The following is a 24,987-nucleotide window of genomic DNA, read 5'->3' as shown; positions in this document are numbered from 1 at the left end:
AATGACATGCCATGCATATATATTCATTCATATTTTAAATTTCACAACATAGTTAAGATCACTCCTTAAACCAAGAAAATACGTGAACGTCTAACAGTCGCTGCCGTATTTACTCCAGGCATATTTTAGGTTAGCTAAATTGTGCAAGGTCCCTGATAGCGTTAGTGGGCTTTGTAGTCCAGCAGCTCTGCATTCAGCCAATTTTTAGGCAGGGAAGCTGGGACGGTGTGGACATCGTATAAATACAGGTACATGTTATCCTTGTCAACAACATTGAGTACCTAAGTAGGACATTTTTTTTATTTACTATTACAGGAGTTGTTTAAAATGCGTACTTAATCTAAAAACGTGGAGAAGGTAAAAATGGCAGTGCTGCTAGTTTCAAGCTAAGTTAACATGCGCCTATTGAAAATGTTTAGGGTAGGTCTTTAGAGATTAAAGACAATTCTATTTAGCCTAATACATAATTTTCACTGTTTTCAGCCCATTTATTATTGTAGGTTATGGGGCTGAGTGTCTGACGTTCTCTGGATAGAAATCTAGGTGAAAGGTCAAAGGCAATGTAGGGAGGGCTAGGCTGTACTGGGTGACCGTCGTTCATATGTCATAGTAACTTGTATAACAAGACGCACAAGGTAAGTTTTTAAGGACTTCTTAATGTTACCCCCACTCAGTAGATAATTTCAGTACATTTAACCAGCTGCTTTCCTCTGTAAACTGTGAATCTCAGGGTGAGTTAAAGCCTCCATTTTCTACTTCATATGTATCATAAAATCGCATAGCTAAAAGCCAAAGGAAGCTAACTACTAAACATAGTAAATGAGGCACAACATATTTTGTTGTGTGTGATTTTGCATCCAGTTGACCTTTTGCCTACAGAACTACTTCGTGCCTCATAAGAGGCAGTGTGCGCGCGCGCGCGCGCGCACTCGGGCTGCACTCTTAAATGTACAGGACCTTTGCAGTGGATCGTGTGCAAATGAATGAAAAATTAATAGTCACTTACGACAAGGAAAGCTAGAAGTACTCAGAGGTGATCAGGGAATTTCAGAAGAATTGGAAAACTGTTCCGTGCAGAGGCTGATAATGTTGTTTGTGGACCAATACCACTAGAAATCAGACTTTTCACACTGGGATTCAAAGAAGCACGTTTTTTAGAATAATGTTTTTATTTGCCTTTTAATGATCTTTGCACAAGTTATTAGTTTAGATTTCCATACAAAAATCTGGAAGAGCATTGTTCCTCACTACCCACAGCTTCTTCCTTATTTTGCATATTGCATTATTGGCAGTATAATCCGGAAAAGTGTCACACAACACACCTTCTCTAGTGTACTAGGCATGATCAACTGTTTTTATGTAGTATGAGCTGATCATATTTATTTTGATCATATTTGATTAATTACTCCATTGAGTGTTATTATGATATTTTATTAAACTATTCTTTTGGTTAAAGAACATCATGGCATCCATGCTGCTGAAGTCAATGCGTAGCTCCCCAGTTAGCCCTGCCTGGGCTGTGCAGTTTGGTGAGTACTCCTGAACCATTAAGGTACCAAAGTGCAGGTCTAAGAAATCTCTGCATATAGCAATTGAGACAGAAATACAGGATGCACATTTATCATTGGAAGCATGTCATTAATAATAATACAGTATGTGGCTGCTGTCAGGTCTTGTGACAGCTTGGTAGTTGAATCATGTTTACATACATATCTGCTCTATAAATTAATGGTTTTCACCTCATGATGCACAGATAATCACATGACACATTGCAAATGCATTTAGTGAAGTGTGTTGGGAGATGTAAATCTACTTTGTGTCTTTTTTCCCAGCTGCTCGTTCTCTCAGTACAACTTCACATCTACAGGCTCAGGGTAAGAAATTTCAATGAAGTTATGTGACCAAAATTCCCAATCATCCAAATTTGTCAAACCTGCTGTGTGGTTGTGTTTGTCTTTCCAGTTCAGGCAAAGAGCAAGAAGACACTGGCCCGGCCTGGTGTGAAGAACATAGTACTGGTTGAAGGAGTTAGAACACCTTTCCTTATGTCTGGAACCACGTATGTCTTCATTCTTAGACTGATAAGTGAATAGTTTTGCTATGGAGAATTAAATGGTTGGCTTGATCTTTTAGTTTTCAAGGACGTCTAAATGTCAAACTCCTCTTTGTAGGAAAGATGGTGTCAGTGACTTGAATTTGTCTTTACAGCTATGCTGACCTAATGCCCCATGACTTGGCCAGAGCCGCTCTACAGTAAGTTTATATTATGCGGTGTTGATGCAGTAAGTGTCACAACACTGTAAAGGCAACAATTAAATGCTGTAAATCTTAAACAGTCTGTGTTTCAGTTATCAACACTGATTCCAGTTCATTTGGCTGCATACTTTTGCCCCATGTAGTTTTCTATACCTACTGGCTTTATTAGAATACCCTTTGTAACTCATATATGATAAGAATCCGGTTCTGTTCATACATCTATCCGTCAGTCTATCTTTTTTCATTCTTTTAACACTTTTTCTTAACGCTGCTGTGAACTGATTTTTTTTTTTTGTAGGGGTTTGCTGCATAAGACAGGTTTACCCAAAGATGCTGTGGACTACATTATCTATGGGACAGTCATTCAGGAGGTCAAGACAAGCAATGTTGCAAGAGAGGTAATCACACACAAATTGTGGAGCTTCACATGTCTCCAGTCTATGTTTCAGATACTGTATATAAGCCTTGATCATTATATTCGGTCTTGCATGGTGAGGCATCTTAACAACTCAGGATTATTGATGAGTCTACCAATTAGTCCATGAATTATCACAGTAGTGAAAAGTTGCAGCTATAATGTCAGTGTCTGCCTATGCAAAAACAATTTCCTGCCAAATACTAAATGACAAAGAAAAACAGGGAGTCCTGGTATGTGAGGACCTGGAATGTGTAAATATAGGGCATTTTAGCTTTAAAAAAAAATGACAAAACAGTTTGCTATAAATATAGTTTGCTGTGAATGAAATATGCAAGGACATATTTATGGAGCAGTTTTATCTTGTTTTAGAATCCAGCCAACGCATTTGTCATGTGTTGTATGTCTCTCCTTCCTGCTTCCCTGTGATTTCAGGCAGCTCTGGGGGCAGGATTCTCTGACAAGATCCCTGCTCACACTGTCACCATGGCCTGCATCTCCTCCAACCAGGCCATGACCTCAGGTATGTCAGGGAAGGTACTCCTGTCCTCATCATTTGACCCATGCATATTTGCCTTCATTTCACTTCCTGTTTGACCTCTGTTTGTTTTATTTCTAGCGGTAGGCTTGATTGCTGCAGGCCAGTGTGACGCTGTTGTGGCTGGTGGAGTGGAGTTTATGTCTGATGTTCCTATCCGTCACAGCCGCAAGATGAGGAAGACCATGCTGTCCCTCAACAAGGCAAAGACCCTTGGCCAAAGGCTCAGTCTGATTGGAAGCATCCGAATGGCCCACCTTTCCCCAGAGGTATATTTTCACCTCATATCTACGAGTGTGGCATTATTATGGGTTCTCTCTTTTAATTACCACATACAGCATTAAATCCCCTCCTCATTTTGTCCGTGCAGCTTCCTGCTGTTGCTGAGTTCTCCACTGCTGAAACGATGGGACACAGCGCTGATCGTCTTGCTGCTGCATTCGGGGTCTCCAGAGTGGAGCAGGATGAGTTCGCGCTGCGATCGCACACTCTGGCCAAAACCGCTCAGGATGCAGCTCTGCTACAGGATGTCATTTCCTTTAAAGTGCCAGGTAAAAATGACTTCCCACCCCAAAGTTGACATTTGCAACTATTGTAATTTTAGTTGGTCTTTCCTGTGGCTACATTCCGTCAGTTTGTCGGACTGTCCAGCAGTCTTATGCTAACTTGCTATCCAGCATGTAAGCATTTCAAGAAGAACAAGCTCACAAAAAAGTATTTTATTTTAAAATACAGGATAGAATCTTTTAAACTTATATTGAAGATTAATGCATGCGATTTTGAAATTTTAACTGCGCTGTTTTATGTATATTTTCAGTGACCAAGATGTACACCCAGTATACTGCAAATGTACATCAGCCACAGTTAAGCAAACTAACATTTAAACATAATTTTGAGCAAATATGACATGCTCAGTTGCTATGAAGCAATCTTGTTTATAGCAGAATCCCATAGTGTCAGCCACATTCCCCCTTGAAGGGACTGCATTTGGGCAGCTCATCTTAGTATCTTAGTATAATGCATATGAAATTGCACATGGCCACAGAGAATTGTCATACACAGAGATTGAAGTGTCCCAGTAGTAAGCATTATTTTTTTTGTTTTAGTGATTTTAAACGAAGGCGGCAAGATGGCGCAATGTTTAGCACTGTTGCTTCACAGCAAGACGGTTCCAGGTTTGAGCCTCGGCTCAGGCACAGGATCTTTATGTGTGGAGTTGTCATGTTCTCCCTGTGCGTGGCTTCTCTCCGGATACTCTGGCTTCTTCCCACAGTCCAAAGAGATAAAGAGGGTACTAGGCTGATTGAACACTCTAAGTTGGCTGTAGGCGTGGCTGTGAGAGTAAATGGTTGTCTGTCTATATGTGTTGGCCCGGCAACCCGTCCAGGGTGTATACACACACACACTCACACACACACACACACACACACACACACACACACACACACCCAAAGGCCCCTGGAATAGGCTCCACCCCCCCCTCCCACCCCCACCCTCCGTGACCCTTAACAGGATTAACGGTAGAAACTGGATGGGTGGAAATTTTAAATGAAACATTGTTTTGGCTCAAAATCTTTTTTTTTTTTTTTTTTCTGGGTTAAAAACAGCCCCACTCTGCCATTGCAACCCACATTGTGGTAGATGGTAGATTTGGTTTGCATAAACACGATGTCTAAATTCTTTTAATAGCAGTTACAAATCTATGTTGTTGTCATGTAGCAATCACAATACTAGGGAAACACTATTTGTCATTTGACAACGATGTTAACATTGATTTGTCAGAAGCTCAGATTGATATCACATCAGACAGGTATAGACATTTTTTTCAGAAATAACACATAAATAAGTCACACATATAAAAAGATATAGATTTTCTTAATTTTGTCATCTCTCATTTATTGACTCCTTCGGTTTCATGTCGTGTCCTCAAGTATATGTTTTGATGTCATTGCTCACTTCTTTTATTTCATTGCACATTTGTTGTGCTACAATTTGTTTGGATTCAATACAACATGCTAACTCTTTTACTGCAAAAATTGTAATGGATTAAAACATTTAAGACTTTTGTAAAAGCTTCAAAGAACTCCAGAGCTTTTTCTAATCACTTACAGTACATTGTCATGATTCTAAATGTTACACTGTTCATTTTCATTTTTTGCCAAACTTTACTCGAAGTACAGGTTTGGGGTCTGCAAGTTAGCAACAACCACAATTCCTCAATGCTGTATATAGTTGTGATGATCATCCCTGTATATGGATTAGTTCTTCAATAATTAATTTTTCAGTTTTGAAATCAACTTAAATGATAATTATTACAAAGGTGTATTTAAAAACAGATAACAATTTCTAGCAAACAAGGATTGCCTCGCAAGATGCACGTCTGTGGAGAAGTGAATCATGAACACATTTGAGAATTTTTTTTTGATGTGGTTAAAGGAACGGGTGGGACATAAATTTTCAGATTTCAAAGTTGGAATCAGTATTTGAACAACTAATATAGAGAGAATTTTAGAAATTTTACATGACAATTAATTAAACTTTGTGTCTTTCTAGGTCGTGATATTGTTTCCAAGGACAATGGCATACGTCCATCCTCCACTGAGCAGATGGCCAAACTGAAACCTGCCTTTGTTAAACCTCATGGCACAGTCACTGCTGCCAACTCCTCTTTCTTGGTAAACACAGTCTCCTGGCGATTGATGTTTCAAATTATTAATCATTTGTCAAGTCATTTTTTTCTTAATGGCATCAACATGCAACAAAAGGTATCTCATATCATTTTATACTTAGAGTAGATCTAAAACCACACTTGTTTAATTGGTTTAGTTTATAGAGACCCAGCTTTTCCTTTGAGCAAATATTTGGTGACAGCTGTGAAGAAAAATCAGGCTGAAACGCAGTGCAGACTCAGGATCCATATGGACTGGCTACCTGCTTTGACTGGTTTGGCGTTGACCGGAGAGAGACAGTGAGGTAGACCGACCGACAGATAGTCATCAGACATGGCCCACGACAGACACGAAATATTTTTGATTCTGCAACCAATTTGGCTTCATCGTCTTCAACATTCCTCTGCTGCTAAATAGTAACATATCTGGTATAGTTCGGTGACTACTGATGGGCTGAACTATCCTCCCCAGTTTCTTCTCTTGAAAACAAGCAAATACTCAGTCTTGTGCTTTGTAATGACACATTCCTCTGTCTTTTCATCTACTTTTTTATGTGTTTCAGACCGACGGTGCCTCAGCTGTCCTCATCATGTCGGAGGAGAAAGCTTTGGCTATGGGTTACAAGCCCAAAGCCTACCTCAGGTAAATGCAGCCCCCTCTGGTTGGCAGAGAAACCTCAATGTCCCCAGGGATCTTCCAGTCAATGTTCTGATAATGTTAAATTTTCATCCTGGCAGAGACTTTGTCTATGTGTCTCAGGACCCCAAAGATCAGCTGCTTTTGGGGTGAGTCCCACTGTTTTTTCTGTCTTCACCTATTGATGCTTTGTCTTTGTTTTCCAATGATTTATTCCTTATTCAAATTCAAACAAACCAAATGAACATTCCTGTCTGAGATATATGGTACAAAACTCCTGACACAAACGCATTGCAAAGCTTAGCTAAAACAGAGAGAGCTACATCGGTGTGTTCTTGGACGGATTGGGCAAAAATAAAATCAAAAGCTGTTGTTTATTTCTGCTCTGACTCTTTCAGGCCAACATACGGTACACCCAAGGTCCTAGAACGTGCTGGACTGTCCATGAATGACATTGACGTCTTTGAGTTCCATGAGGCATTTGCTGTAAGTTATCACAAAAGTTTGCATGATTGGTGTGTGTTTTATTCAGCTGATATCCTGCCAGTCTTGAAGTGGTAGATTAGATTTGCATTTTTTCTGAATAATTGCAGCAGAGGTATTGATCTTATTTCAGTGTCTGCCTTAATGCAATTGTAGCCTGAGTTATTCATGGACATGAATATTTAAGGAGATGTGGAGACTTGACTGCTCTTCTTCACATCCTGCACTGCTCAGTATTTTTGAATCAGAAGGAATCAATGTGTTTTCTCTCTGGTATATGTGGTAACTCTGCTGGTGTGTGTGTGTGTGTGTTTTTGTGTGCACTTCCAGGGCCAGATAATGGCAAATTTGAAAGCTATGGACTCAGACTGGTTCGCCCAGACATACATGGGCAGGAAATCGAAGGTAAAGGCTGCTGTTGAATTCTGTTTCAACCAAGAAATGCTTAATTTTGATCAAATATCTGTGTATTTGGATGTGTAGGTGGGTGCTCCTCCCATGGAGAAGTTCAACCTGTGGGGAGGCTCTCTGTCGTTGGGTCATCCATTTGGAGCCACAGGTTGCAGGCTGGTAACCACAGTGGCACACCGCCTGCAAAAAGAGGGAGGACAGTATGGACTGGTGGCGGCTTGTGCTGCTGGAGGACAGGTGACACACTTTTCCCCTTTTTATAAAATTACTCCTCACGATTTGAATTATTTGCTGCCTGCCAGTAATTTCACAGGATATGTATTTTAAAAAGTTATCCTATAATGTTGCCATTTTTCATTGTGCTCCCATTTTCTATTTATATCAAATCAACTCTTAACATAATAAAAAAAAAATGTTATCTTACTATAAAATGAAGAAAACTTCATCCATCCTTCCATCCATCTGTTCAGCCACTTTTCTCTTTGTCAGGTGGCCCAGTTTTGCTGCTGACTGCTTGACGTTTTCTTTCAAAATATTCATTAATCCCTCTTTCCTTATGATTCCTCCCACCTTGATGAGATCCACATTTCCAGACTCTCTGAAACATCCCCACTGCATAATGCTCCAACCACTGTGTTTCACTGTCAAGTCAGTTTTATTTGTATAGCGCCAAATCACAATAAAAGTTATCTCATGACACTTTACAAGTAGAGCAGCTCTAATACCACACTCCTTCAAATTATTTACACCCAACAATTCTCCATGAGCAAGCACATCAGGTAACAGCAGCGACAGAAACCTTCCTTTTAACAGGCAGGAACGTTGAGCAGATGCAGGCTCAATGGCAACGTCTGCTTGACCGGTTTGGGGGGAAAGAGAGCAGGAGAGCAGGGCAGACATAATAAAATAAATAGATAATGGAAAAAGACAGATATCGAGAAGGAAAGAGAGGAACAGAGATCAAGACAGAGAAATGGGGAAAGACGGGGATGTGAATAGGTTGGAAAGAGAAAGACGGCAATCAAAAACAACGAGCTACCAATAATAGCATCTACAAGTTATTCAAGCAAGCAGTTTCAGCATAATATGAGCAATTATGTGCTAGCAAACGGAATACTGATATTAATAGTTGTACAGTATTGAGAACACTGATATAAATACTACAAGTACTAATACTAATAGTGATACTAAGGGTGGCAGGTTGAGCCTCTTTAGGTCTGTAGCTTCTCCCAGCAGCAGCATAAGCCAGGCATCTGGGAAGTGGGGAAGCACATAGAAGAGGTCAAGTTAGTAACAAGTGTGAGTATAGCAAGACAGAGAGGACAGCAGCGTTTTGGACCAGCTGGAGAGTCTTTAGGGACTTATTGGTGCAGCCTGATTGGAGGGAATTGCAGTAATCTCGCATGGATGTAACAAAAGCATGGACTAGTTTTTATGCATCCTTTTTGAGACAGAATGTGTCTGATCTTAGCGATGTTACGTAGATGAAAGAAAGCAGACCTGGAGATTTGCTTTATGTGGGAGTTGAAGGACAGATCCTGATCAAAGAGAACTCCCAGGTTCCTTACTGTAGAGCTGGAGGCAAAGGTAATGCCATCCAGGGTAGCTATTCTCATTAGATAAGGTGTTTTTGGCCCAGCACAATAACTTCAGTTTTGTCAGAGTTTAGTAAAAGAAAATTGTGGGTCATCCATGATTTATTTCCTTCAAACAGGCCTCCAGTTTTGTCAGCCGATTTATTGCATGTGGAAGCATTGATAAGTACAGATGTGTGTCATCTGCATATCAGTGAAATTAATCAAGTGTTCTCTTATTATGTGACCTAGTAGAATCAGATATAGAGTGAGAGGACTGGTCCAAGCACAGACCTTTGTGGATAACCATAGCTGCTAAATAATCAAAATAATCATTAACGAGTACAGAGTGAGAATGACCAAGTATATATGACCTTAATAAGTTTAGTCCAGTTTCTTTAATAACAATGACATGTTCCGGTCTGTGTAATAGGATGTGAAGGTATCAAAAGCTGTGCTAAGATCTAACTAGACCAGCACAGAGACGAATCCCTAATCTGATGCCAGTTTGAGGTCATCAGTTACTTTGACTAGTGCTGTTTCTGTGCTATGATGAATCCTGAAACTTGACTGGAAATCCCCAAATAAGCTGTTGCTGTGGGGACAGGGTTGTTTGGGTCACATGACTCTCTCGTCTTTCTCCAAACATGAGCAACATCTCTTTTGCCAAAGAGCTATGGTTTGATCTCATCTTCCGGTATGCTAGTCTTGCTTGAATGTGTCTCTTCCACAGAAGTGGTGTTTTTTTCTTGGTCTGCAACCTCGAAGTCCATTCCTGTGCAGGGCTGTAGTGATTTTTCGCTTTGAGTCTACAATTTCCGACTTGGCTGGGTCATTCACTAGTGTCTTGGCAGTTGTTCTGGGGTCTTCAGACACGTCTCACTAGTTTTCTTTCCAGGGTCTTTGAAATCTTTCACTTCCTACCTCTGCCAGTCTTGTTCTGTACTGGGTAGCTCTTTATATTTTCTTGATTATACTTCTCACTCCAGTTCTTGACACTTAAAAGCGGTGTGATAACGTATTTCCTACTGCTTTGTGAGCATCAAAAATTCTTTCTCTCAAGTCTAAACTGATTTCTTTTGTTTTCGACATGATGCTTCCTCAAGTGACAGCTCAAAACCTGCAGTTTTTAAACTGGGTGTAAATTGGAAGATAACCCCCAGTTTCAAGTTGATTTTGAAAGCTTTGAGCATTATAAAGTTAAAGCACATCATTGCATATCAGTGGTTTGTGCTATGGCTCAATAAAAAAGGTCAGTTCTTAAGGGAGCTAATGATATTGTCCCTGGTAATTTTTGTTTTTATCTGAAATAATCCCATTATTTTGTGAAAGTAGAAGTAATGTAGGCTTTCCAAAGAAAACTACTGTGATTATAAATGCTGTCTTGAAAATGTCTTGCTTTGCTTAGCAACACTTGGGAAATACTTCAAAAAATACTTACACAGGGAGGCTGATAATTTTGTTTTCATTTAGGTGTGGGGTCTGCAAGGTCAAGACAATCACAAGTCCTTAGCTGTACATTTAGTTGTGATGCACGTGAGGGTTGAACGATATTGAGAAAAAAATCTAATCGCGTTTATTTTGAGCAATATTGCAATTGCGATTAATTTGCGATATATATTTTTTATTTTATTTATTTATTTTTTCCATATACACATCGTATAGGTGTTGGTGGTGGTTGTACAAGTGCTGACGGAGGTTTGTGGTGTTGCCTCGGGATTTAGCAACTTTACGCCGACAGGTCCTGCACAAAACGTTCTTTTGTTGGATGTCGGTGGTTTCGTACCCAAAATAATCCCATAAAATCAAAGTGCTTGCTTTTTTTCGGACTAAATCAGGCGGAGTTTCTTCTTTCTCAAGCTCTGCTGAAGACGCCATGCTTGCTACTGTCGCAACGCTGGGTTAACGTAAAGTGTTACCTTGTTATTGAACAGACACCTCGGATTGGTTCGAATAGAGAGCGCAGCACTTGTGATTGGTGAGCACGACTGTCGCTCAAGTAGGACGGCAATTGCCACAGTGTCGTAAACACTGGATCAGACTCGCTTCGATTGAATATTAAGATTGAAAAAATAAAAATTGCGGCCGTTGCGATTCACAAATCGCGTTTTTTCAAAACGCAATTTCGGTTTCAAAATGATTAATCGTTCAGCCCTAATGCACGTCCCTGGGTGTGGACTAGTTTAGATCAAATTACCCTTATTTTTTTTAAAATGTATGTTATTTTAGAAAAATAATATGCAGGATTTAAATTATAAATGACATCCATATTGTTTGCTTCAAACCCATTTTATGGCCCACCCGTCTCACAGCCCTCCGCAACAAACAAAACTACAACACACGTCCACCACACAAACTATGATTAGGGATGGTTCCTCCCTGAGCAAACAAAATATACCATGGTGCTATTGATTTGTTTTGTTGATGTAATCATATTTGTGTGTTTTCCAGGGTCATGCCATGGTGATCGAAGCCTACCCTCAGTAAAGGATGTGAATCGTTACTTGTAATCTGATCTTCAGCTTCATTTTGACAGCATGAACACACACACTAACATCCTCACAACAGAGTGTACATAAAACCACCACATTGCCTTGATCAGAGGAGTCAGATACAGTATGAGTGTAAGTGTGTGTGAAGAACCTTGTGTACATTCAGCTTTGCTTAGAGGCTGTTAATTTATAGCAGAATGATATCGAAGAAAGTTGCCTTTGATGTTGTGGAGTTTGAGGCGCATGATGTCATCATTTTGAGTCTAATGTAGCACAGCAAAGTTGAAGCATTCAGAGGAGCTACACAGGCTAATGTTTAAACGCTGTAATATTTTTTCTTATGAAATGTTTGAATTAAATGGTGTGATGATAATTACACCGAAACTCATCTTCTGTGTCTATTTTTTCCATTCAGAATATTTACTAACAGCACATGCTTAATATAAAGTGATTCCAACAAAGTTATATACTTGTCACGTGGGTTCTTGTAGTGCCCCGGTTTACAATGAATTTTTAAAAGGTGTTGAATTGTTTTCAGCATTCTCTAGAATTCATTGTGTTAAACTAACTAGCGGTCAGCCAGTTTCAATGGGTCTTCACTGCCTACTGCAGCAAAGAGGAACTAAGGCTATCTATGTTCCTGCCTGGCTTTGGGGAGGATGACAAATAGAGCTTATAGCTTATAACTATTCTAAGGTTTATCTGACACCAGTGCCGCAGGGCTCCAGGTGAATGGCTTTACGAATAAGACATTTTTAGCCTTATTGCAGTAGAGAGTAATAAGGGATTTTTGTAACTATTGCCCCACATTTAACACTGAAACAAATACCTGACAGAATAATTGATAATGAAAAAAAAAGTCATACTGACTTTGAAGAGGACTTTCAAATCCCTAAAAATGTTCAAAAAATCCAAGTTGAAGAAAATTATCCCTACATAAGAAATAAACTGTATAATAACATCTGGATCCTGGTGCACAGTCGTGTTTGTGGCCTCAGTTTGTCTAACTGCACTCACTTCACAAGCATGAGAACAGAGACATAAAATTCAGAAATCTATTGTAACTTTCATAGAATGTGTGGTCAAAATGAACCTCGGTTGCTCATATCTGAGAAGTTGTGGGCCTTTAGCTTTATACCTTTTAGTTCTTAGATTATTTTGTGACAGAACATGTTGCCTTGCTTTTATTCATAGACCAGACTTGTCCCCACAATTTGACTGGTTTGAGTTTGCACAATGTAACTTCTTGTCACACTTTGGTTAATCTATCAGTAATATAGTGTTATTATTCTCTCTCTGCATGGCCACTTTGGGGCTTTATAGGAAATAGCCCTGTTACTGTAATAAAGATAATACAAACTAGAGCAAAAAGTTTTCAGATAAGATTTGATTGATCTGTGAATCTTTAGGACATGTTGAAGTTCTTGTATTTTGTATATAAAATGATTGACTGTGCTGCTGATGGAAGACCTTGATGCATGGACAACAACTTCAAGCAGTGATGCTGGGCCATGTTTTATTCAGCGGGGACTGCAAATATGGCGAGGGGAAAACAAGATCAATGTATTTGTGCTGTAGAAGACAAAAACAGAATATGGGGAGAGGGGGGTGAACACTTGAAAAATGTGCTAACAGTTTTTGCATTTGCATCCGGGCCCTGCACAAAGATATGTCAGCAATAGACAACTATTAATTGATAGTGAATATTTCTGTCTGCTTCTGACGACCTGACGGATGTTAATGAGGTGGTAAAACAGGAATTTCTGGCTTCCTGGTGGTTTATATCAGCATGAATATGAAACACTGGGCGCATGAATGGCAGGTGACTTGAAAGTTTAAGTTGCAGTGGCGTTATATCGTCCTGATATACACTTGCTCAAGTGTTTGTCTAATTCACCGCGGATAGCTGCATTCATATCAACACATTTCCTTTCTTTGGCACTGCAGACGCTCTTCTCAGCGCCCACCAGGGAACCTACGTTGCACAACGCACATCCATCTCAGGGTGCAGGCTTGTTAACATAACTTCAGTCAGACACATCCGTTTAAAATGTATTTAAAGATTTAATTCTTCCAGTTTAAGAAATCCTTGACTCCGAGCGGCTAGAGTTGATTAATGCAGCTGAGCCTGTCACGGGCTGCAGGCGGGGGGAGTAAAACCAATGTTTTACCGCCAAGGCAAAACGGAGCTCAAATGTAAATAGCAGGGAGAGAGACAGGGAGGGTTTTGTGTTTTTAAAGCTTCAAAACCGACTCAACCCTGCGAGACGTCGGAGACACGCAGACACACGCCGACATAGCGGGCCGCCTCCCTGCCTCAGTGGGGCTTTGATCAGACGGAACCTTTTATGGGGAATGACTGGCAAATGCACCCGCTGCTGTCACTACAAATCTACCTCACCGTGCTCGGGGGGGGAATCGGTGTGTAGCGGCTCTTTTATCTCGTCCTAGCCAGCTCACGCGGGGCGGCACCTGCTGAAAGCTGCACTTGATTCGCGCGTCCTCCACCTGCTCTGCACACAGTGTGTGTGTGTCAAACAGGTTTATTAGCTCGAGAGGCCTAAAATTATGTTTTTAAATACGTGGATGCATGCAAACAAATACTTGGGCAAGTGTTTTTCTGGTTTAGTGTACAAACAGTTCCATAGGCCAAGTCTCCTGGGGCCTTGCAATGGGTCAGGTAATTGCCTTGGACCCTGAGCTGGACGAGGGCTCTGAGGACTGCTGATTATTAGTCCACACCAACATTAGTTCAGAATCCTATTTAATTCTATGACTGGCAGTGTATAGTGGAGTAGATTGATGACTGATGAAGTAAGAGTAAAATTAAAAAAAAAAAAATAAAGGAAAAAGAAAAGCCACCCCTGCAATTCTGACATACAGCTTGATCAAACTTAAATGGAACTGATTTGGCTTAATACATTGTATTGCTAGGTCAATGTTTGCCAGTAGTAGCAAATTATGACTGTTATTTTCACATCTGGTTGTCTGACACAAAACAACGATAGACAATTAGCAATTGCACAAAAGTATCAGCATGTTCTCTACATCTGGCTGAATCAGCCCAGACATACTGTATATGGACTAGACTCAGACTGTAGAACATGGCTTACTCAGGGCCAGAACATGTTATTGATGGTATAGGGGGGGGGGGGGGGGGGGGCTCATTCAAACCTGTTGCTGATTGGTGAAAATGTTGGCACAAACATACATCTGTGTGCACTGACACAATCGTGAGTCAAGGTGAGTATATACCATCTGATCTGTGAGTACAAGTTTGCAAACTCATAATTAAGTGCAGTTTTACACAAAGAGTTTGTACAAATAGTGAAAATACATACTATCAGTAAATAAGCTTGTTTATGCATTTGATGCTGTGCGGCAGGTAGGAAAATTCTGTTCATAGAGGATTAAGATTTAGGAAAATGACTTGTGTCTCTTACCTGTTAATGTGTCGCTGCCTGTTGTGTTGAAATGATTCATAGGCAACACAGAAACAGAATAAGGAATTTAAAAAAGAAGTTTTTCAATTAAAATGCAAAACATGACAGATTTAGTATTGATATGTAAGTTACAAATGATGTAAATGTTTACTACACTTTGATGACAGCAATTTGAATCTGTTACAGATGAGACATATGCCGACAGCTGTACAATATGTAAGCTGTGTCTTATGTACTTTTCTGATATGATGTTCTGTTGACTACAATAGAAATGTTTATTGAACCAAAATTGAAACAATTTTTGTCTGGAAAATTTGGATGATATGTAGGAATCAACAAAGCCCTCTTTCAATACACCTCTCATTTTTAAAAACTAACATCAGTAAAGTACCATATATGGTAAATGGACTTAATTCATCTTGAGCCTGTCTACCTTAGAGGCACTCAAAGCGCTTTACAATGTCATCTCATTCACCCACACACTCACACACTGATGGTGAAGGCTGCCATGCAAGGCACCAACCTACTCGTCTGGAGCAATTATGGGTTCAGTAGCTTGCTCAAGGACACTTTGACACGGTCACAGGGGGTGAGGATCGAACCAGTGAATCTTTGGTTGCTCGACAGCCTCTCTACCTCCCAGCCATGCCACCCAAGAAGAGATACTATTCTATTTTTATCTAATTTGTGAATTTATCTGTGGACAGTTTTACCCCTTTTGAATATTAAGTATATATAAATATTTATTTAAGAATATGATCTGTGATGGAGTCACCTTATTCAATTGAAGTTCAAGATCTCAAAATGTCAGCCGCTAACACTGAGACTAGATGGATAAACTGATGTACAGAAAGAAGGAAAGAATATGATTTTGATTTTCTGGGGTTAAATGTCCATGTAAATGTATTTGTGTGAAGAAAATGGGAAAAACATACTCTTAAAGACATTAACAGCTTTTGTGTATAGAATTACACTCATTCTGAGTGTGACACAAGCATGTCCATCTGGCCGGTGCCATATTCAATTAACGACACTCAAAATTTTTAAAGTTAACAGGTTACAAACCATCAAGGTGATGAAATCATTTTCCTTTTATGCTCCCAAAAGATTTTGAAATTATTTATAAATGTATGTCCAAATTCAAAGCTGCCTTGACATTTGTTGTCGTCATCACTTCTACAGCGTCAACACTTTCATCATTTTGATATTTGTTTGTATTCTATTCTTCTGCACCAACACAATCCATCTCGGAACCTGTGGTCCTCAGACATGGGCCTGCTGTCCATCTGCCATACCAGACTTTGGGGATAGAACCTTCAGAGTGGCCGCACCACAACCCTCTGGAACTCCCTCCCTCCAGATATCCGCAATGCCCCAACCCTGGACACTTTCAAATCATCTCATGAGACCCACCTTTTCACCATGGCCTTTCCCCATCAGTTGTTGTTTGCCTTCCCCTTGTGTGTTTGTCTTCGCCCCTCCTTTCCCCTACCCATTTCCCCACACTTATGTAAAGCACCTAAGGCGCCCTATAAATACAAGTTATAGTTATTTTTTTATTATTGGTGCTTTTTGTTTGTCTGTCAGTTAGCAGGATTATGCGCCAATTATTTTTACCAAATATGGTAGAATAGTGTAGCATTAGCTACACAAACAATTAGATTTGGGGTCAGACCTTTTGATCACAGAGGAAAAAAAATACATTTTCTTGAATTGGGTTTGGCTCTTGTTTCCAAGCATCTGGTTGTGAGGAAGTTTACTATTGCCTATCCTATCGCTTATGCGGAGGTACTGTATGAACTCTCCTAGTGTCTTCTAGTTTTGATTTGAGACACTGACCAACTACAATATGACATTCTGAAGCTCTTCATGTTCCATTTACCAAAGCTTTCATGTGTCTTTGTTGTTTTCCAGCCTTTAGATATACTGGAGCTGATCATAAACAAGCTTGGGTGACTCAAAGATGCTGCAGCTTGCTTCCCTACAGGTCCAACTCAATAAAATCAAAGGCATTAAACAGACAGGTCAGGTCCTAAAAGGGCAGTATGTGCAGCGAAATGTGGTAAATCTCCAATGTTGTGTGATCAGGTGCCTATGCTTGAGAAAGGAAAGATTTGAGAACTGTAGAGGGAACATGGAAAGCCACTAACACAAATACAACCACTGTATAAACACTGACCTCTGCATCCACTGTGCGCAGGTGGATGGCATAGGCTGGATGTGTGGAGCAAGTGGATTATGAGGAACAGTAATTGGCTGTCCAGAGAAGCAGCCCATATGTGTGTTTGTGTGTTTGCACACTGTCCGTAGTTTATCATGATCTCATAACGGTCAGTTAGGGTTGTCCACCAGGCTCCATCTCCTGTCTGGATTGTAAATGTTATTGATGAGACGTGTACACCGCATCCATAACGAGAGCTGAGACACTGTTTTCTCATACACACACGTTTTAGAACAACTCATTAGGAGCCCGACACACTCATAGACATAACCCCATTAACACTCCCTAGTCATACACACTAAACATTCATACACAAAGTTGTCAGACAACACACACTGACTGATTTAGTTGAGATGGGGGGAGAGTGAGGGAGGGGGGAACACAAACTGTGGACATGAATGGCATCTGTGTTTGTGTGGCATTTGTGCCAGTGTATGGCTGTGCACAGCAGTGTGTGTGTGTGTGTCAAGAAGAACGTTTGTGTGTGAGTGCGCATCAGTGTGTGTATGGCGCGTGTCAGAGTCTGTCAGCCGTGGCGTCTCGTGTCAGGGCGAGGGGCGAGACATTAACAACTTCTGTCATTCTGCTGACAAAATGGTGGCAGAAGATTTCCCATGGTGCCCTGATGACTGCTGGCGTTTGTCAACAAGCCCTGTCACCGTGGTGATGAGGGGAGGTGGTGGTGGTGGGGATATGGGGTGGTTTGGAGAGGGGGGGGTGGGGGGGGGGGGGCTGGTGACAGGCCCCAGACCCGTTCCCATGAGCACCATGGAAAAAGAGAAGGTTTCGTGTGTTTGTGTGTGTGTGTGTGTCAAAGTGCACAAGTCGGTGTGTTTTTGAGGGTATGTGTGTGTTTGTGTGTGTGTGTGTTACAAGGAGGAAGGGGGGGCAGTGTGTGGGGGGTGTCTCTCAGCAGCTTTCATATATATATATCGCAAAAAAACAAAAATGAGCTGTCACTGCAATTCCCAGGATGCCTTGCTGTTTAGCATAGCAGCAGCAGCCGCTTCAATACTGTGTGTGTGTGTATGTGTGTGTGTATGTGTGTGTGTGTGTGTGTGTGTGTGTGTGTGTGTGCGCGCGCACACGTACATGCGTGTGTGTGTGTAGGCCGGTAAGTTTTTAAGCTATCTCTCTCTCTCTCGATCTCTCTCACTGTTTCTCTCTCTCTTGCTCTATCTCCCTCACACACACACACACACACACACACACACACACTCACACACACACACACACACACACACACACACACACACACACACACATATATACTCAGATAATTAAGCAGAGCAGAAGCTCCCCCTGACGCGAGGCAGAGCTCATCTGCATTTTGGCCTCCGGCACGCAGTTAGGAGCAACGCCTGATGGAGGCAGAGAGTGAGGGCAAGCAAGGGAGGGAGGGAGATGGAGAGAGAGAGAGAGAGAGAAAGAGAGTGAGTGAGGGAGTGAGAAAGAGGTAGAGATAGAGGGGTAAGGAGCCAATTAGCCAGCTGGATGGATGAGTGACTGACAGCACTCTTGACACACTGCTATTGCAGGCTTTTCTGTTGCACCACACACACATACACACACACACACACACACACACACACACACACACACACACACACACACACACACACCTCTTTCCATCCATCCATCTCTCTCTTGTCTCAGCCTCTGTCTCATGCTGCGGTGTTGTCTCTTGTTCTTGCCTGAATCTTGCGTTCTGCTTGCACCCTTGAGCTCCAATCACGTCTCCCCCAGCAGGGCTGAACTGTCCAATGACCTTGTCCAATGAGAGGGCCTGCTGTGCTGCAGGACCCTAACCCTAATAAGCTGGAAAGGGTCTAAGGTTGTCATCTTACCATTTTAGAGACAAAAACTCCATTTGTTGGGGGCTTGTTTTTGTACTCCCTCCTCTCACATAAAGGTTGTTCACAGCAGATTTGAGTGGAACTCCATTCTTGCTGTGTATGTCCTTGTGTGAGAATGATTTTTTTGTTGTTGTTGCATATTTAGCTCTTTTTATGTCAAGGCTTTAAAAGTTAAAAATAGGAATCAGGAGTACTTCAGGTTTAAAATGTGTGTGTGTGTGTGTGTGTGTGTGTGTGTGTGTGTGTGTGTGTGTGTGTGTGTTCATCCCTTTACTAACGCTGTTCTGTCACTGTATGTCTCTGCAAATTGGTATCAGAGTCTATGACCTCGTGTTTCACCTGCCTAGACAGTGATTTGAATTGTATGATTCATGATGGACCAAGTCCCTGCATTGCTCCAAAGGCCATCACCTGGACACTGGAGTGTTATGAAGCACATCGGGCAGCAGCAAGGCGGTGGTGAGATTGATTGCTGACAATGCACAAATCAGGAGGGTCCTTTAAAGAATTCATCAAGTTTCATGACAGTTTTGAATAGAATCTCATCTAATTTTCACAGAATATGATATTGTATGAGGTCATTAAAAAATACACCATAGCTTTAGAAACAGTCCATTTGACAGTCAAGTTGAAAAACTGCCACTGAACCAAGCCATCAGAGTAAAATGTTGCTGTTGCTTATATATAATCTCAATGTCTGACCCCAAAACACATTGAACATAAAACTTACAGTACAACTGCCAGTACATCTGGTTAAATGAAAAATACATTTAAATCTAATGTTTTATGTGTTGTGTACAGTTAGAGAGATACTTCAACAAAATTTTTAATTTTTTTAAAAATATGAACAAATGGAGATGCTTTGTTCCCCACTGCGTCACGTCTCTGTGACTCCACAATGTACCAACCATGTTTGTTTAGCTTGAAGCTAATGGTGACTGACTGCTAACAACATGGAGGAAACTGTTCAGAAACACCTTTCTACAAATTCTCAAGTGCATTTTCTGTTTTAATTAAAGTCTTCTTTACTCAGAAATCCATGAACACTGTGATTGGAGCTAAAAACAAAAAGAAACAAAACTATAAGACTTCTGGTTCAACTCTACAGTGAACAAGCAAGAACCAGCAAAGGTAAATTGGTTCAAGTGACTGTGCCAGCGTGGCACTACTGTGAAGAATTTTTAAATGGACATTTTGGATAATTTTTCTGTTGGTGCAGTGGCTGTTGCTAGTTGTCAGTTGCCATTTGCTTTAAGGCAAATACATGACTGTAACTGGCTTTTTTTTCTGGAGTTACAGAGACGTGATCTAGGAGGGCAAAATGTCTTTGTGAACCCAAAACACAGATTTGCCAGAACCTGAAAGGTAAAATACACTCTTTGGGGAGAGAGTCTAAGGTCTAGTTTAGAAAATGTGGCCTAGTTTCAAAAAGTGAAATATTACTCATTAGGGCTTGAACAACAGTCTCCAAACTCAAAGTTTGGAAAAATATATGTCTTGGGTTCAGAAATATTTCCATAATATATCTGTGGTTGGGTTTGCAAAGTGGGCTGTGCCACCAAAAAAATTCCTTCCATGTTTCTATCATTTTAAACTTCTAATTAATCTCATCATAATTCTTTGATGATAAACCTATATTTTAAATTAAACTTAGCACAAAATTAACCTTTTGAACCAATGTCTTTGAGGTTAATTTTCTATATTTGTGTCTTTCTGTGAGTGTAGCTCGGATGTAGGAACCTACACACCCAGTCAGCCACCGTGCATACTTGATTTGTCACCTTTAAAATCTATACCACCCTTTTACAAATGGCCAAGTCCATAAACGTATAGCTTTTCCTCACCCAGAAATCAATTAAAAACAAAAGGATGTATGAAAGATTTTCTTCTGTCTTGAGTATAAAGATACACATTTTTGAGTAAAAGGTCAGGCACAAAATTAAAGTTTGAGCTTTTTATTGATAAGACATTCCCAAAAGATCTTCAAATAAACATGTCTTCTCTGGATATCACCAGGTACTCTAACTGAGAGAAGCTGCGCAATATGAATTTCTAACGCTAACTTCTTTTTTAATGCTTTTCATGCATAATGATTTGAGAACAGATTAATAATCTCATTTGTATGAATCACTCATTATGTTGTTATCCAACATAAACACATATTCTCCTCAATAAGATGATATCCCATGATCACAAGATATCTGTGTAAGAAAATAATGAATTATTATACAAGTCCAGCTTCATTCATTTGAAATTTCTGGATCTCCATGAGAGTAAAATAAAATTATGCCATCTTTTATTTGATCAATGCTCCACAATGCTGGTTTGTGGTGAAGTTTGAAGTTTAAAAAAGCAGAATATACTCATATACGATAGACCTGCCTTGTCAATTGTTCAATTTGTTGATCAAAACAAAACTAATCATCAACTATTTTCCAAATGGATTAATCATTTAAGTCTTTTTCCAAATGTCATACATTTGTGTAAAAGGATTTTCTGTTTTGTTATCATTGGGATTTTGACTGTTGGCTCAACAGAAGACATAATTTGTACAAATCACTTGGGGCTGTGGAAAATGATCTTGCACATTTTTTCAGATTTTCCTGCTATTTTACGGATAATTAATGTACAAATGATTGATCAATTAATCATGAATAAAATCAACAGATTAATTGATGATAAAATAAGTGCAGCTCATACACAATGGGCATTCAATACCAAATTATTCTGAGTTCAAAGAATAACATTTTTAAAAATTTGCCAACTTTTGATAGTCATCAAATACTGTAGTTTATGTAATCATTTCCTCCTATTGTTGCTCATCACATGCTGCCCTTAAATCTCTCTAATGTCATTGAATGAAAGTAAGTTGATCTCCCTCCGTCATTCTATCATCTTTTAGCTCAGCAGTAAAAAGACATGCAGCAATATTTTTTTTCAGAATTTGGTGTGTTTTAACATTTACTGATGAATTAAGTGAGAAAGTAAGAACAATACCAATTCTTAGTTTTTGTAGCATTTTCCTCCCTGGGCTGATGTGATCAAATATGCCTGCTTTTGTTATTTCACTGACTTCTTAAAGGAAATCAGTAAGGATAATATGTTCTGAAGCATGGGAGATTTATTCTATCATGAAACCCTGGGAATTAAAGGCCAATTATGTGCCTCAGTCTTCTGAACACTAGAATGAAAATGCACTGAGGTGTATTCGAAAGATAAATATGAAATATTATGCAAAACTTGCCCAAATTTTAGATACATCTTATCTGAAATAATTTCAAATGTGACTGTTTTTCTCTGCTCAAAAATCTACAAGTGCACATAAACATTTTCAGATGACGTTTTTGGAACTGCTCTGGAAGTCTTCAAATAAGTATCATGGGAATTTGCTCAAATATTAAAACTGCATGCCCCACAAAGCTTCATGCCTTTGGCTGGCATTGGCCATTCACCTCTACAACACTTCTAAAAATGTAAATAATCTGTTTAAATGTTGATATTTTGTGCATGTTAGCATGAAACTATCAGGAATATATGATGAAACATCTACTGCACATTGATAATAATATCTAGAGGAGGTATAATGATGCAAATCTGTCGTATACATACATGTACATCTATCACCCATCTTCATGAACACATACAGTATACACACAAACAGTGCTGCTTACAGGGATGTGAAATATTTGTTTTGACTCATATCTGATATAGGTGCTGGTATAACTTGCATAAAAAGAAGTTCATATGATATTTACATTTTTTGAAAATACCCTTTTTTTAATTCATACAATTATGGAATTCTTTTCCAGCAAAGATCATTCACACTGCAAGTTATGTTGATCGAGAGATAGATACTGTATATCAAATTGACATTTAAAGATGAAGTTCTTTTTAAATGAAACATTTTACCATTCTTTCAGTGTACAAAAGCTAAATTAAAAGTACAAAAAAAGAGCCCAAAATATCCTGTAGTATTGCCAGTTCAAGTATGTAGTCTACGTTTCTGAGAGTGAACAGGAAGGACTTCAACTCCAATTATCAACATACTGCATCGCCTTTGTCAAAATTGTGAGCTTTTACTTCTGTCCTCGCTGCTGTAACACTGAAAGCTAAGCGATTCGTCTGTTCACCATAAAATCATAAGCAACCCAGTCACCCTAACAAACACACACACATACACACACACACATACACACACACACACATACACACACACACACTGGCACGGGACTGTGTTTGTTATGTAAATTCTTTAATTTTATTTACATGTGCAAAGTCCTGTTAGAACAGTCTAGTAAATCCAAAAGAACACATTAACTTCCACTTCAGGAGTGAAAAAAGTCAAGAAGAAGAATGATAAAAACATCTATCCCCTTCCTCAGTTACCCCCAACAAGCCCCATTCCAATAGTGTAAGTGATCCCCCCATTTCTTAAGCAGACAACTATTGTGGTTGGATATACTGTACACATGTTTTGCACATGCGCTTTAAGCTGCTTATATTTTTTTTCAGTCGGGTTTTATGGTCCAATTATATGGACTAAGTCCAGTCACGAGCCTTGAAGTTTTTGTTTTAGTTCCTGTTTTTGTCTCTTGCAGTTTTGTTGAAGTATTTCATGTCACATGTCATATGTCATTCCAATCCAATGTGTCCACTACCACTACAGTTGGCAAATAAATAAACAATTCTGATTCTGATGTATGGACAAGAAATAGGAATTTCAAATAATAATGTTGTGTAAAACCAGAGAAGGTTATAATTTGGAGAGTTGACATACATTTAGCAGCCTAAACCCTTTCAGATGGGCTCTTCTGAAGTCTTGACATCTTGAAAGATCTTATTATTTGAGTCTTGTGGAATAATAAGTCAAGATGTCCTCCAGGCACTTCCCTTTTTGTGGGGTCTTGCTCAAAGGCAGCAAGGAAACAAACTAGAACTGTGCCAAGAAAAATGTTTCATTCATTTTTTTTTGCACCTGGATTTTCTTCATTTACCATGAGATTTAAAACCTTCTTTGCTATCATGAAGTTTACATTTCAGCAAATAAGTGATATTACTTATCAAACACAGACCGAAGAGAAGGAGGTGAACTGTGAGCTTTGGGCAGGAGAAATAACTTCGCTCCAGTTTAAATGTTACATTTCATATGCCTGTAGTCAAATTTACTGAAAATGACTAAAAAGGCATGCAAAAAAGTAAGCTGAAAGCTGTTCTGGATCCATTTGGAGGAACTGAATGATTTTGGTCTCATTTGGAAGGTAATACTCTGAACATCTAGAATCAGTGTAAATGCTACTTGTATTGAACAGAAAAATTCTGACCATGCAGACATGGAAGGTTATCATTCTTAGCTGATTTTTGTTTAAAGATATAGGTGCAGATGAATATAGCTATTGGAGATATTGGCCAGAACACAAGATGAGACCACAGCAGCAAGATCTAAAATTCAGGTTCAGATTTGATTTAGACATCACAGAAAATGAATATTTCAGCCATTAGTATGTCAGACATTAAATGAATCATTATAAATCATTTGGGGAGGTTCCAAACATTTTTTTGTCACATACTTAGGATGAAAAGGCTATAACTTTATCATAGTACATAGTGCCACCACTGGGGTTTACTCACATTCAACATAGTTTACTTTACTGATCTGGATTATTTGTACATCAGACAAAAGACTACAGATGAGCTATGGATTTTGCAGTCTTGTTGGGGTGAGTATAATTGATTAGAATAATTTATTGTTTGACTGCCAATTTTCTGACGAGTGAGCTTATTGTAGCTGCTGTAGTGGTTGTATCTTGATGAGTTTACAGAAATTCTTGCCATGTATAGCATGAATAAGTGGCAGTTTAACTTATTTCCAAGTTGATTTTTGTTGATATTTAAAATGAAAAAGTAACAATTTTGAATCTCAGACAGAGTAAGATATCAAAGAAACATAGGATTACCGGACATCTCCTCAAACTGCAATAGAGTTCTAGAATAAT

The 24,987-nt window shown here is 39.5% G+C and overlaps 1 protein-coding gene across 2 annotated transcripts; it reads left to right on the top strand.

The window, feature by feature from the left end:
* The first annotated feature begins 162 nt into the window (after nt 1-162).
* hadhb (hydroxyacyl-CoA dehydrogenase trifunctional multienzyme complex subunit beta) lies at nt 163-11,862 on the top strand. 2 transcript variants are annotated; one of them, XM_086190528.1, is made up of 16 exons: nt 163-248; nt 1,457-1,529; nt 1,833-1,874; nt 1,963-2,059; nt 2,209-2,253; nt 2,555-2,654; nt 3,107-3,194; nt 3,291-3,478; nt 3,580-3,760; nt 5,763-5,884; nt 6,441-6,520; nt 6,616-6,663; nt 6,913-7,000; nt 7,328-7,402; nt 7,481-7,645; nt 11,434-11,862. In XM_086190528.1, exons 2-16 carry the CDS (start codon nt 1,463-1,465, stop codon nt 11,467-11,469), a joined length of 1,422 nt encoding a protein of 473 aa, XP_086046654.1. In that variant the 5' UTR covers nt 163-248; nt 1,457-1,462; the 3' UTR covers nt 11,470-11,862. The 2 variants fall into 2 exon arrangements, with proteins under 2 accessions (XP_086046654.1, XP_086046655.1); XM_086190529.1 differs by lacking the exon at nt 163-248 and adding an exon at nt 346-635.
* Nucleotides 11,863-24,987: the final 13,125 nt, after the last annotated feature.

The sequence above is a fragment of the Aulostomus chinensis genome, chromosome 20 (genome assembly GCF_037954235.1).
Source record: "Aulostomus chinensis isolate RoL2024-O1b breed Wild chromosome 20, RoL_Achi_v1.0, whole genome shotgun sequence".
Taxonomy (NCBI): domain Eukaryota; kingdom Metazoa; phylum Chordata; class Actinopteri; order Syngnathiformes; family Aulostomidae; genus Aulostomus; species Aulostomus chinensis.
This window is presented reverse-complemented; position numbering and strand designations above follow the sequence as displayed.